Here is a 15000-nt window from a genome sequence, read left to right on the forward strand (position 1 = left end):
TCTGAATGTGTGTAGTGCATCTCTATAATGAATTCCATGTTTTTAATTGAACTACCTAACTAAATTAAGCTTTTGACAGTATTCTTATCTATTGAGATGTAACTCCATTTGAAGAGCGAGTTTCCAAACCTCTATGAATCTAGTTTAATAAAATGTTATAAATGTAGATTTTATCCATTTACAACAACTCATTGGCACGTTTAACCAAAGATATTACCTGGTACCTTGACTTACAAGCTAAATGTATTCCGTAACCATGCTCATAACAGAAATTGCTTGTACAGTGTTCCCTCGCCACTTCGCGCTTCACGTTTTGCGGCTTCAATGCTTTGCGGGTTTTTCCAAAATATTCATGAAATTAAAAAAAATAATTCATCAAAAAATAAAAATTAAAAAATACAGCCATATCAGCAGCCATATTGTGGAAAGACTCGTTCTTTCATGTTGATGCATGAGAGAGAAGGTTTCCCTGCATGCCAAACAAAGAGATGAGTTGACTCAGAGGCTTTTGTACATGCCTGTACTGTACTGTACATGCCACGGGCACTCATACAAGGCGCGTGATAGGTTCCCGGGGCGACATCGACCAATGAGAGCACGAGTGGATTTATCCCGCAACCTCACCCAGCATCTTCCCTTGTTGTGTCTCGTCAGTCTCGTCTACGCTGTTGACTGTCTCGCATACTCTATCTTAGTGTTGTGTTGGTGATAACTTTTTTTGTTTAAGCGACAACTTTTTTTGATTAGTTAAGCAAGCCCTGACAATGACACCGAAGCGCTGTGCCCCTGTGAAAGCTTCCTCCAGGGCGCCCAAGAGGAAGAAGATGATGATGACCATCAGCGAAAAAGTGAAACTTTTAGATATGATCCAAGAGGGCAGATGTTATGCATCTGTGGCACGCCATTATGGCGTGAATGAATCTACAGTGCGGTACATCAAGAAAGAGGAAGCAAACATACGCAAATCTGCTTCAACAAGGAAGCGAAACGTGTGATAACTCTGCGTAATAAGAGACGGGGTTATGTCCTTGTACAGGGGAATTTTGAAGCAAAAGAAAAAACGAAAACAACAACTACCCATCACCATGTTTTTCTCCAAGGTAAAACCCCAGCTACACCATCAGCGCCTCCACCAGAAGAGTCTCCGAGTGAACCTAAAGCCTCTACGAGTCAAGTGAGAGCCTCTCCTCCGCCATCAACGCAAGCCTCTTCGCCTCTCTCAGAAGGCAATGTTGATGAATGTTAATTACTGTATAAGGTTTTGTAATTAAAGATTTAAGTAAATATGTGTACTGTTGTAATCTTTGTCTCAAATATGCAAAGTATAAATACTGTTTACATATTTTAAACATTCTGGTACCCACATACACATACACGAAAATTCCTGTGGGGGGACAAATCCTACTTCGCGGTTTTTCACCTATCGCGGGGGGTTCTGGTCCCCATTAACCGTGAAAAACGAGGGATCACTGTATCTCAAATCTACTTTCCCCAATGTAAATAGTGGAAATGCCATTGATCCAGTCCACCGCTCTAATATTCACCAACACCTTTTTTATCCTGTGTTTTTTTTAATAAGAAAAATAAAAACTGTATTAAAACATATGTCAATAACATAATTAAATAGAATTTAAAGAATTAATAAATTTTGGGCATATTCTTTGTGTTAATTCAATCAACTTTGTGGTGCTGCTTCTGGTGTGTGTGCCTTGGTCACCAGGGACAGTATAATACATACATACATACAGTATTTCACAAAAATTAATTATAGAAATCAGGGCCGTCATTAGGTTACATGGTTGGGGGGGGGGGGGGGCATAGCCACCAGGAGATGCACAGGTTGTGAGTGAACGTAGTGCGCAAGCAAAACATTTCACAAACAGCTAATGAAGACTGAGAAAATGCTTTTTCAAGTTTTTGGACAGTTTTTAAAACAATACCATACTGGATAAAAATTCCGAGTCACTGTTAGATTTGTAGTGTTATTTCAGTCTGATTTTTTAATACAGTACGCAAACACAGGAAGTATGTTTACAGCATTAACCACATAAAAAGAAAATGTACACATTGTTACAATGTATGCAAAACTATGCAAAAAAGGGCACTATGTTGTCACAAGGCAGCCAAGCCCATCATTTTTAATTAACAAAAAAAATACAGAGAATAATTTCCCTTCAAGGCGTTAACCATGTTATCGAAATTAACAGCTGCAATCACCAGCTACTTGGTGGGTGGAAGCATCAACGAATGCTGTCTGTTTTTAAGGCTGGCAAACCAGTTTATTACTCTGTTGTGACTCAGATGCTAAAGTGTCTTTTTTTGATTGACATGACAGCAAGACTGAATTCTTCCTGTTCGAGATACATTGAAACACATTTAATTAATAATTGATAACTATAGAGGCTAATGACATGACTTTGGCTCACAATAAATGGTTGCTCCAATTACTTTTGACGTCACAGAGATGATATTTTGGGTGCATATGTGACTAAAATGGTTGGAGAAAAATATTACTCAATTACTTTTAAAGTCAAAGATAAAGTATTCTTGAAAATATCTGGGACTGGCTAATTTGGCTTATATTTATTTCTTGGCTCTCTCCACTTTCTAATCACTACTCTACTAAATGAAATTTCAAGTGAAATAAGTGTTATACGATACACCTTGACTGAAATGTTTCATATTTCATATTCGTATTGAGTTCCATATGATTTCTAGACGGAGTCACAAATGGCTTTATTCTGTGAAATCCTTTAGTCTCACATTCAGTAGTCCCCCTTGTTACTCTCCCTATTCATCCATCCTGATTCCTACAGTCCAATATGGGTGGAGGAGTGATTATTATTATTATTACAGTATTATTATTATGATTATTATTATTATTGGCGGCACGGTGGACGACTGGTTAGCACATCTGCCTTACAGTTCTGAGGACCGGGGTTCAAATCCGGCCTCGCCTGTGTGGAGTTTGCATGTTCTCCCTGTGCCTGCGTGGGTTTTCTCCGGGTACTCCAGTTTCCTCCCACATCCCTAAAACATGCGTGGTAGGTTAATTGAAGACTCTAAATTGCCCCAAGGTGTGAATGTGAGTGCGAATGGTTGTTTGTTTATATGTGCCCTGCGATTGGCCGGCGACCAGTTCAGGGTGTACCCCGCCTCTCGCCCCAAGACAGCTGGGATAGGCTCCAACACGCCCGCGACCCTAGTGAGGATAAGCGGTACGCAAGATGAATGAATGAATATTATTATATCCGCTGATGATAACTATAAGTGAATGAGCTCAGCTCCTGTTTCATAGTGTGAATTCATGCATAAATTTCACTCTTTAACCTCCTTCATCTTTATGTAAATAGCCAGGAGCTTCACAATACATTTCAAACTAATTGACAAGCTAGTAAGTAGTAGTAGCATGTGACTCTACTGTTAAGCTGGGGACTGGTGCTAACTAATTGTTAACCAGTAATGATGAAGACTTACTTTCTTGCAAAACATTCTTATGTACCTTCTTCATTCTCATCCTCATGCTGCTTTTAGTCAGCCTTGTGTGCTACCCGGGCACGTTAACAGCAGGATGCAGGTACCAGGGCAAGCAAGTTCGCCGGGAAACCATGGACTGGTATTTCAGTAATAAGGACATTCTCTATATGATTAATTGGAATGGATTTGATAACGACACACGACAAGGGCTCTGGACCACACTATGAATTGAAGGGGAACCCATAGATGTATGATCATATTTGAGTGAGTGATCAATCCTTCACATTCTATTCCTCACGATGCTTATAATCAACCCTGTGTGCTACCCAGGTACACATCGAATGTATGTAATGAAAAAGTATTTAGTTGTCCAGTCTATCTTAAACACTCGGCACTCACTGTCGACTTTTATTTTCTTTGGCCCACTCATGGTTGAAGAAGGGTTCAGAGCAGTAGCAGAGTAAAAACAGAACAGCCAAAGTCAAGTCAATGTATCACTGTACCTACTGCGCTACCTGGTGGAACCACAGGGCATTACAGGACAACCTGGTGGAACCACTGAGAATTACAGCACAACCTAGTGGAACCACTCGGCATTACAGGACGAGGTCAAATGAATGAAGTCGTCATTTTGATATGATTTGGGCGGTTCTCTACCAATCTTTGGCGGCCCGGATTAAAATAATCAATGGACAGGATTTGGCCCGCGGGCTGTAATTTGCCCACCCCTGTACTAGTGCAAGCAAGGTCGCAGTTAAAACATGGACTAGACCTTTTAGTAATAAGGACGTTTTGTATATGAACAAGTGGAACGGATTGGATCACGACTAACTACAAGGGCTCTTTCTCTTACACTGAATTGAAGGGAAACCCATAGATTTCTGATATTTAAGTGAATAATGATAGGCCCCCCAAAAATAGACCTAATGACGCCACTGATAGAAACAAAGAAACCCATTGCAACAAACCGTTCCGCTTGTTCATATAGAAAACATCCTTATTACCAAAAGTCCAGTCCCTGTTTTACTGCTATGAGTGCATTAAACTAGTGGACTTTTGCAAGACAATGCTATGGGTTTTGATTAAATAGACATTTAATTATCTTTGTTTTAGGTTTAGTTTTACAGAAAACTTCAACTGAGAACGGTAATAAATAGTCAGAAGCAAACACACTCGGCTTCTTTTATAAAGAAATATCTTCTACGGACACACCGGTGCCAAAACTAGTATTGTAAAACTGCTACGTTACTACGCACCTCTACCTCATCACCAGCCTCACATATACCTTCAGGGTATCTTGAAAAACTCAAAACGTTGTGGCACTTGCAAGTCAAGGTACCACTGTAGTCTGTACACAACAGTATGACAAGGCAATATGGATATTTTTTTTTAGAAATCTTCATATGTTCGGTACGTAAGAATAAAAGGAATTTGTTTTTTTCCCCACACTCAATATTACTTAGACAGATCAACTTATGTTAATGCCTCACACAACCACTGTCTCGCTTGTCAATCATTGTGCTTTTGCATGACCCTTATACCAAGAACACACTGATGTGGAAAAGGAATTTTGTCAACATGCCATAAAATGACACTTGTGGTCAAAGGTTTTGTTGAATTTAGTGTTTCAATCACACTGTTGCTTCTATTTTCATGTTGGTTATTTACAGTACATATACACTGTTGTAATGCGCAGAATGTTTCTGAACTCTCAAAAACTTTGGTGTGTATTGCAGTTATGAAGAAAGGTACAAATGAGATTCATTTCCCCCCCAATGTCTGTCAAGTTTAGAAAATGCTTATTGTATTTTAAGCATAGAATGGAAACAAAGAGTTGCTGACAAAACCTTTGGCCACAATGCACTTAAGAAGTCTAAGTAACAAGACTGTGGCTCCACTGTACTGTTTTATTTTAAGGCAGAGCTGCTGACGGTGTGCTGATCACCACCCCACTGCTACCATACAGTGACAGCTGCCATGGTCCATCATTAAATGTCCCATGAGTGGAATGAATCATAACCTATATACACTACTTAAATAGTGCATACTGCCTCCCTTTTCTTAAAAAAAAAAAAAAAAAAACAGCAGTTCAAATAGTATAGCTGTTCCTTCATATGCACTAATAATCAAATAAAATAATGACTACTCAATATATACTTTATAAATAATTTGTGGGCGGTCTTATTTGTTCATGTAATTTGATACTGAAATATTTTAAGGTTTTTAAGGGGTGTTTAAGGGGAACAAAGGCCTCATTAAGACCTGAATGCAACAAGTGTCATGGGTAATACAATAACAAGAGGACAGATCAGCTTGTTAATAAAGTATTCAGTTCTCACCTGGCAACAGAACATTATGCTCATACTGTATTTACAATTCTCCATTACGAGATATACTTAATTTCCATTGTATTTTTGCTGCAGAAGGCAACAAAGCAAATAAGATATCCACTGGACTCCGTTTCAGGGAGAACATCTTTCCCAGAAAATATAAGGCATATCTGAAGATCAGATATGTCAAAAGTACTGGTATTCAGTACTTAAGTAAAAGTCCCGATACTTGTGAAAAAAACAACTCTGGCAAAAGGACTGAAGCCACACCCTCACTTCAATGGACAAATGAACACACTAAATAAAAGTTAAAAAAAAAAAAAAAAAAGGGAGAAAGTAAATTGACATTTTTCATCCCAATAATACAATACATACAGTAAGATTTTTGTATCTCCAGATAATTGACATGCTTTCCCTTGGGGCAACAATGGACAAAAACTAATCATAATAATAAAAACAGGTTTAAATGAAAAGACGAGCATATATTTCTACTATTAAAGTTATATACAGCACAACATAAAGTTAAAAACAAAAGCTATATTTGAACATTTATTTGCTCACTGCCAAACAGGAGGGTGGGGATTGCCTGAAACTCGTTGAAAATGTGCAGATTATGGCTATTTTCAGTTTTTTTTTTTTTTACGGTTTTGTTTTGGCAGTGGGCAAATGTGTTTGCAATATTATATTTAATGCTCAAACGTGACAATTTACTGCCAGCGATCCAGACGTCAACAAGCTAGCTTTCTAAAAAAACTTAATTGGTTAATTCAATTGCAGGCACTTTTGAAAAAAAGAGCCCAAAAATATTCTAACCTCTGAAGGGTATTCCCAGTTCAAAGTTCCCTTGTTGTGACTGTACAACATGTGTGCAACCGCACGCAGCACAATGTACCTACACCGTCCGCATAGAGTGCGCTGACACGTTGCCCTCACTAGCTTAGCATCGCCTTAGGCATGCGCCTCAAAGGCGAGTGTCATATGGACGATGTCTATAATCAAGCGCTTGACTCGTTTACTTCCGGCTTCTGCTTTTTTTTTGTTTCGCATTCTGCTTTTTACGTCACGTCGTTGCTAATTTTAGGTTTTAAAAGTAACAAGCTCAAATGTAAGGAGTAAAAAGTACAGATATTTGTGTTTAAAAAGTAAGAAAGAAAAGTAAAAAGTCACTAGAAAAACACTCAAGTTCAGATACCTGAAAAATATTAATATAGTATTATATAAAAATATAGTATTTTGTTACGTCCCACCTCTGCTGAAGATCAAACTATATACAACATGAGATGAACATCAATCATCATGACATAATTATGACACTGTATCATTATTTATTTAATAATAATTAAAGGGGAACTAAAGCCAACACTTTTTTTTCAAGAATTTGTTGAATGTGTATGAAGTCCAAACACTGTATTCTGATTAATATTGTGTTTGTGGAATAAGCATTAAACAGATAAATTTTATTTTCATCCATCTCAGGGGCCACCATGTTGGCTAATATCACCCTCTGATGTCAACCAAAAATTAACGAATTGGAAACAATTTTTGGACAGATTGTTCACTCCCGACGGTCCGTTTTATCCGATATCCGTTACATCGGGGTCCGTTTTATTGAGGTTCCACTGTATGTGTGTGCACTTGTCTGTGTCCTTGTGGACAAGTGGTGGGGGTGTATTGAATTCATGTAAAGAACTTTGGGTTGCATCCATCCATCCATTTTCTACACCGCTTATCCTCACTAGGGTCGCGGGTATGCTGGAGCCTATCCAAGCTAACTGCAGGCGGGAGGCGGGGTACACCCTGAACTGGTCACCAGCCAATCGCAGGGCACATATAAACAAACAACCATTCACTCTTACATTCATACCACTTTGGGTTGCATTGTATGTCTAAAAAGTGATAGAGAATTCAATCAATCAAACTTTATTTCTATGTTTTATGTTTAGTTTGACAGAAAACTCCAACTGGGAGTGGCAATAAACAACTTAAAGCAAGACCTTGACATCTCTTGAAAAATTCTTCTAATTCTAAAAGACTGCTTGGCGTGAAGTTCGCTTTTATCTCAAATTTTGGCTCACAAGTTAAACCAAAAAAATGGTCGAGCTACATCTTGTATCTCGAAAAACTCGGAAGTCGGGTCACTCGTAAGTTGTACCACCACTGTATACGTCTCGTTGGAACAACTCTAGTCATCGTACCTCCCGACTGATGGGATGCTACTTCTACATCTAAATCCTACTTCGCGGTTTTTCACCTTTTGTGGGGGGTGCTGGTCCCCATTAATCGCGAAAAACGAGGGAACACTGTATATCTGACATTTGAACACGCTACAAAATGAGGAATATGCACTCTGTTTTTGTGGTAATTCATCTTTCGTATATGTAACACTAAAAGTCAGGCATTGGAAACTGGCTGCACACAGACACCATGCAGCCCCCACTCTCATTTAGTACGACCCAAAGTTGGTGGATACCATGTATTAGTGCTGGGCAATATGGAGAGATATACTGTATATCACGTGACAAAAAAATGTCTATCATGGCATTTCTTTTCTACTGTTTTTATTGTAATTTATCCACATTTCTAGGAAAGATTTCTACAATGTATGCTATTGGGGCAAGGGAAAAAATGTATGCTATTGGGGCAAGGGGGAGAGAAAAAAAAAATAAATAAAAAAAAAAATAAAAAAAATCGGTGTTTCGTTTTTTGGTTTGTTATTTTAACAATAATTTGACGATATCCTACAACAAACAACAACAGTGTAAATTTCTCCTTACTTCCAAGGACATTTATTGATAGACAAATTGTTTATTTTGTAAAGTGCTTCATACATCAAATGCAAAACATTGCACAAGAATATTGTATGGCAATATTTAACAATTACCAAATTCAAGTTATGTCCAGGCTGTGTACAGGAGAATATGCCAAATAATGTTGGCGCAACAGTATTTAAGTTAAGGTTTTGAAACGAAAACAATTAAGATGACATATAATGTGTATATATATATATATATATATATATATATATATATATAATAAAATATCCATCCATCCATCCATTTTCTGAGCCGCTTATCCTCACAACGGTCGCGGGAGTGCTGGAGCCTATCCCAGCTATCAGGCAGGAGGCGAGGTACTATCCCACCTATCAGGGCAGGAGGTGAGGTACACCCTGAACTGGTTGCCAGCCAATCACAGGGCACACATAAACAAACAACCATTTGCACTCACATTCACACCTATGGGCAATTTAGAGTCTTCAATTAACCTACCATGCATGTTTTTGGGATGTGGGAGGAAACCGGAGTGCCCGGAGAAAACCCACGCAGGCACGGGGAGAACATGCAAACTCCACACAGGTGGGGCCGGGGATTGAACCCCGGTTCTCAGAACTGTGAGGCAGACACTCTAACCAGTCTTTCACCGTGCCCTAATAAAATATTTCAAACCAAATTGATTTTTGTTTGTCACTACAGCACACACTGGCATAGAAATTTGGCTAGAAGACTGCAGAAAGAAATGCAGTTGATGGCGTTCTTTATGTCTTGCCAACGTTTATTTGCTTTGTCATATGGTATGTGTTTGCTAAATGACTCGGCGAGGGTTTTCTGAGTGTGTTGTACAGATTTATCTTTTCTTTTGCGGTAGTCGTGCTTGTGTAATCAACATCAACAAAGTTTTACGTATTCATCATACTTAGGGTTGGGAGGAAATGTATTTCGATATAGTTACTAGTTACCTATGACGATATGTGACGTCATGATCGCGGAATCTTTTTTTTATTCCTGGTGACAATTTTTTTTTTTTTGACAGAATCCCCTGTCAGAAGAAGGTTCAACAACCACCTCCGACAGAACTTTGCTCATGTTCCGGGGGAGGTGGGGGACAATGAGTCCGAGTGGACCATGTTCCGCGCCTCCATTGCTGAGGCGGCCGACCGGAGCTGTGGCCGTAAGGTGGTCGGTGCCTGTCGTGGCGGCAATCCCTGAACCAGTTGATGGACACCAACGGTGAGGGACGTCGTCAAGCTGAAGGAGTCCTATCGGGATTTTTTTGCCTGTGGGACTCCTGAGGTCGCTGATGGGTACCAGCTGACCAAGCAGAATGCAGCTTTGGTGGTCGCTGAAGCAAAAACTCAGGCGTGGGAGGAGTTTGGTGAGGCCATGGCGAAAGACTTCCGGACGGCTTCGAGGAAATTCTGGTCCACCACCCTCCATCTCAGGAGGGGGAAGCAGTGCACCACCAACACGGTCTATAGTGGGGATGGGGCGCTGCTGACATCGACTGGGACGTTGTGAGTCGGTGGGGACAATACTTCCAAGACCTACACGCCTTCCCATGAGAAAGCAGAGTCTGGGGTCTCGGTGCAGCGTCTGCAATGATGCGGACTTCGTATCGATCCGTTGCGGTAAAGAAGGAGCTAAGCCAAAAGGTGAAACTCTCAATTTACCAGTCGATCTACGTTCCTACCCTCACCTATGGTCACGAGCTGTGGGTCGTGACCGAAAGAACAAGATCCCGGATACAAGCGGCCGAAATGAGTTTCTCCGCAGGGTGTCCGGGCTCTCCCTTAGAGATAGGGTGAGCAGCTCGGTCATCCGAGAGGATCTCAGAGTAGAGCCACTGCTCCTCTACATTGAGAGGAGCCAGATGAGGTGGCTGGGGCATCTGATTCAGATGACTCCCGGACGCCTCCCTGGTGAGGTGTTCCGGGCACGTCCCACCGGGAGGAGACCCCGGGGACGACCCAGGACATGCTGGAGAGACTACGTCATTCGGCTGGCCTGGGAACGCCTCGGGATCCCCCCGGAAGAGCTGGATGAAGTGGCTGGGGAGAGAGAAGTCTGGGCGTTCCTGCTAAAGCTACTGCCCCCGCGACCCAACCTCGGATAAGCGGATAAAATGGATGGATGGATGGATGGATACTTGATTATTTGATAGAATTCTGAGTAGCATATTCGATTACTAAAATATTCGATAGGTCCATCCCTAATCGCAGCACCACTAGATTTCTCATTTGTGACAGGTCTGTTTAATGCCACTTCCAAATGAAGTGAGAAAAAGTAAGCAGTCATACAATACATCGTATGTTGTATGATTTTTCATGAAACAACTGAAAAAGTATTATATTGTGGTATATCATTATTGTGATTTAAATGGCCCATATCGTGATAAGATTGTTTTTCACATCACCCAGCACTACCATGTATCAGGTCCAACACAATACTGAGGATGAAGCTTTAGCTTCCACCATCTATAGTGGTGAGAAAGAACATGGGCCGTTAGTGTGCTTACCCAAAGTACGTATGGAACTAAATTTGCCAACAAGTTGGATGTTTTTTGGGTAACCACAGGGAGCCGTCTGCTCTGTGGGATGATGTGCGTTGGCCACAGTGTGCATGAAAGTCCGTTGGCAAGGGCTGTCCATTCTTGCGGATCTCCCAAACTACACTGCCCGTCTGAATCATTTGCAAAGTGCCAAGGGGGGCCTTTTGATGGGCACGCGAGATCCGCAATGAGGGTCCAGTTTGCTGTGTCGCCGACGTGCACCTGTGAACTCAACCCCCATCCGCGAAGATATTAAAAACATTTGAACAAAACGACATAGCTTTCAGTCAAGATTGGAGACATATTTTTTGTTAAGTGTGCCTGGCATTGACATTAGCAAACAGTTTTTGTTTTGAGTTACTGTAAAAAACACATTGTAAAAATTTCAAATAGCATAGCGCTGACCAAGATGTTACTCAAAAACATTTGTGACCCTCAACATCATCAAAGCTACCCATCTCTGCGTGTGGGTAGTAAACATGTAGTAATGGAATCAACTTCCCTTTCTAAGTAGCAGCTTGTACTTTTACCCGGTTTTCCATTACTGCATTTTACATCACATCATCGCACCTCTCTGTGCAGATGTCCCAAAAAACAGACAGACCATTTTATTGCAGGCAGAGAGCTTACACGAACACCAAATGCTACCAAACACCAGTACAGTAGTCAGATAACAGCTGTTTAACAGTAACAGCAAGTTAACAATTGTGTTAAATGTGTTTTCCCTGGCTTTTTATTCTGCATTTCGCTGTCTCCTTGAGTCATGTCATTAAAACCACTAAGCTGCAGATAAAGAAGAGCCATTTTGGCATAACAGTTTGAGCTTGCAGCTCTGCATTCTCCATTTTTACTACGGTGTCCCAAAAAACAGTCCGAGAGTGAGGAGGGCTTGTCGGAAAAGGAGGGCTATGAGAGAAAATAACGTGAAGAGAGGTGAGGAGAGGAAAAGTGTATAGCGACAACAAGGGCCATTCTGTGAGGCAAAGTAGCGAGTATAAAGAACAATAAAAGCAGGATGGGGGAGCGTCGATCGTCCATGTCTCTCTCACTGCAGTGGTAGTAAACAATCAGCCGGCCTCCTTTGTCCATACCACTAAACCACACCCCCTCCTTTTGTCATGCTCTCCCTCCCTCCACCTCTCTCACCATTCATTTATATCATTACCCATCTTGCAATTTGTCCTACTTTTTTTCTCAACATGTAATACATATCTGTGTGGGCATTTATCTTTCTGTCACTATTTTTCTTTCTCCATCTCACTTGGGTCTGCACAGCTGTGATGCTACGCTATCCTCACAATGCTAACTAGCAGCTGCTGCTAACATGCTAACTCATAATGAAAGAGTGCAACACAAAAAAACACATTCAGACAGGACCAGCAGGCAGATTCATACCTTGGTTAATTGTGTTCCACTCTACGTCCAAAACAGAATCCCTATTTATTAGCAATTGCTTCTGATGGTAGCACAGCTCTCTCACATACACACAAACTGGCTCATGCCCCTGTCTGTCACACACACACACACACACGCACACACTCTGCTCCTCCCCCGCCCCTAGCAAACACATACAGGCTTGTTACGTCCTCCACTGTTCTCACAGGCACACACTCACTCTCCTGGTCCCCTCCCCTCTTTTCCCACACACACAAATGAGCATTCAGTCAAGAGCTACCCACAATCCTCTGCGCCACACAAAGACAAGGGGGTGTGACCAATCACATACTGCCTCACTCTGCATCTGTGCCCCCCTCCACTGCCCTCCCCCTTTCTCTCACTGTGTAATGCTCACTGACATACAAGCTTGTGGGCGGGCTGCTGAGAAGGTTGCCATGACAATGCATCCCAAGTTGCTCTTTCTTGCAATCACTCATATGTTCACACACGCAGTCACACACGCACATTCAGTATTTTCCCTTTATAGAACTCTGAAGCATGTGCTCTGATGTGGTGTGAGCAAAAGCTCCGTTGAAGCCAGTGTTGTAGTACTGCAGCTGGGTTCTGGTGTGACCCAGTTGGGCACTATGACTACTGGATGTAGGACACACACAAATACACTGAATTTTCATGGAGTTTTGAAACAGTTGCATAATATATGGTTAATGTATAAATATTAACTACGCTCTGTAGAGGCTGGTCCATTATTTGATATATAGTGCGCACGGAAAGTATTCAGACCCCCTTTGCAGCCATTTGCTAAAATCATTTAAGTTAATTTTTTTCCTCATTTTTTCCACACACATCACCCCATATTGACAGAAAAAAACGGAATTGTTGTGATTTTTGCAGATTTATTAGAAAAGAAAAACTGAAATATCACACAGCCATAAGTATTCAGACCCTTTACTCAGTATTTAGTAGAAGCACCCTTTTGAGCTAATTCAGTCATGAGTCTTTTTGGGAATGATGCAACAAGTTTTTCACACCAGGATTTGGGGATCCTCTCCAGTTCCGTCAGGTTGGATGGTGAACGTTGGTGGGCAGCCATTTTCAGGTCTCTCCAGAGATGCTCAATTGGGCCATTCAAGAACAGTCACGGAGTTGTTCTGAAGCCTCTCTGTTATTTTAGCTGTGTGCTTAGGGTCAGTCTTGTTGAAGGCGAACCTTCGGCCCAGTCTGAGGTCCTGAGCACTCTGGAGAAGGTTTTTGTCCAGGATATACCTGGATTTGGCCACATTCATCTTTCCTTCGATTGCAACCAGCCATCCTGTCCCTGCAGCTGAAAAAAAACACAGCACGATGCTGCCAACACCATGCTTCACTGTTGAGACTGTATTGGACAGGTGATGAGCAGTGGATGGTTTTCACACATACCGCTTAGAATTAAGGCCAAAAAGTTCTATCTTGGTTTCATCAGACCAGAGAATCTTATTTCTCACCATCTTGGAGTCCTACAGGTTTTTTTTTTTAGCAAACTCCATGCGGGCTTTTGTGTGTCTTGCACACTGAGGAGAGGCTTCTGTCGGGCCACTCTGCCATAAAGCCCCGACTGGTGGAGGGATGCAGTGATGGTTGACTTTCTAGAACTTTCTCCCATCTCCCGACTGCATCTCTGTAGCTCAGACACAGTGATCTTTGGGTTCTTCTTTACCTCTCTCACCAAGGCTCTTCTCCCCCGATTGCTCAGGTTGGCCGGACGGCCAGCTCTAGGAAGGGTTCTGGTTGTCCCAAACGTCTTCCATTTAAGGATTATGGAGGCCACTGTGCTCTTAGGAACCTTAAGTGCAGCAGGATTTTTTTTTTTTTGTAACCTTGGCCAGATCTGTGCCTTGCCACAATTCTGTCTCTGAGCTCTTCAGGCTGTTCCTTTGACCCCATAATTCTCATTTGCTCTGATATGCACTGTGAGCTGCAATGTCTTATATAGACAGGTGTGTGGCTTTCCTAATCAAGTCCAATCAATATAATCAAACACAGCTGGACTCCAATGAGAGCAGTGCAGAACCATCTCAAGGATGATCAGAAGAAATGGACAGCACCCGAATGAAATATCTATAGTGTCACAGCAAAGGGTCTGATACTTATGGCTGTGTGATATTTCAGTTTTTCTTTTTTAATAAATCTGCAAAAATTTCTACATTTTTTTTCTTTCAATATGGGGTGCTGTGTGTACATTGAGGAAAAAAATGAAAAAAATGAAAAAAATGAACTTAAATGATTTTAGCAAATGGCTGCAATATAACAAGGCGGGAAAAATTTAAGGCGGTCTGAATACTCTCCGTACCCACTCTAAGTGGTGAAAAAATCCAAGAAAAGATGGCACCTCACCGTGTGGTCACCTCGGTTCGGTGCTCTCTAGTATTGTTGATGTTTTTGTGTTTTTCGTTCATCTTTGGAGACATTACGTGACTCACTTAGACAAGGGAAG

General features: G+C 41.3%; 1 protein-coding gene across 3 annotated transcripts in view; it reads right to left on the reverse strand.

Annotated features, from left to right (window-relative positions):
• The window catches only part of LOC133484620 (storkhead-box protein 2-like), a 72311-nt gene that overhangs the window by 29481 nt on the left and 27830 nt on the right, over positions 1-15000 (reverse strand). Inside the window, exon 1 of one of the 3 annotated variants that reach the window (XM_061787489.1) lies at positions 12528-12759. The exons of the other annotated variants lie outside the window; for them this stretch is intronic. Within the exon in view, the coding sequence (XP_061643473.1) occupies positions 12528-12702 (175 nt within the window). The 5' untranslated portion in view covers positions 12703-12759. Of the gene's footprint in view, positions 1-12527; positions 12760-15000 lie in introns of those variants that run through there. 3 annotated transcript variants of the gene reach the window in all.

The sequence above is a fragment of the Phyllopteryx taeniolatus genome, chromosome 10 (genome assembly GCF_024500385.1).
Source record: "Phyllopteryx taeniolatus isolate TA_2022b chromosome 10, UOR_Ptae_1.2, whole genome shotgun sequence".
In the NCBI taxonomy this organism is placed as follows: Eukaryota; Metazoa; Chordata; class Actinopteri; order Syngnathiformes; family Syngnathidae; genus Phyllopteryx; species Phyllopteryx taeniolatus.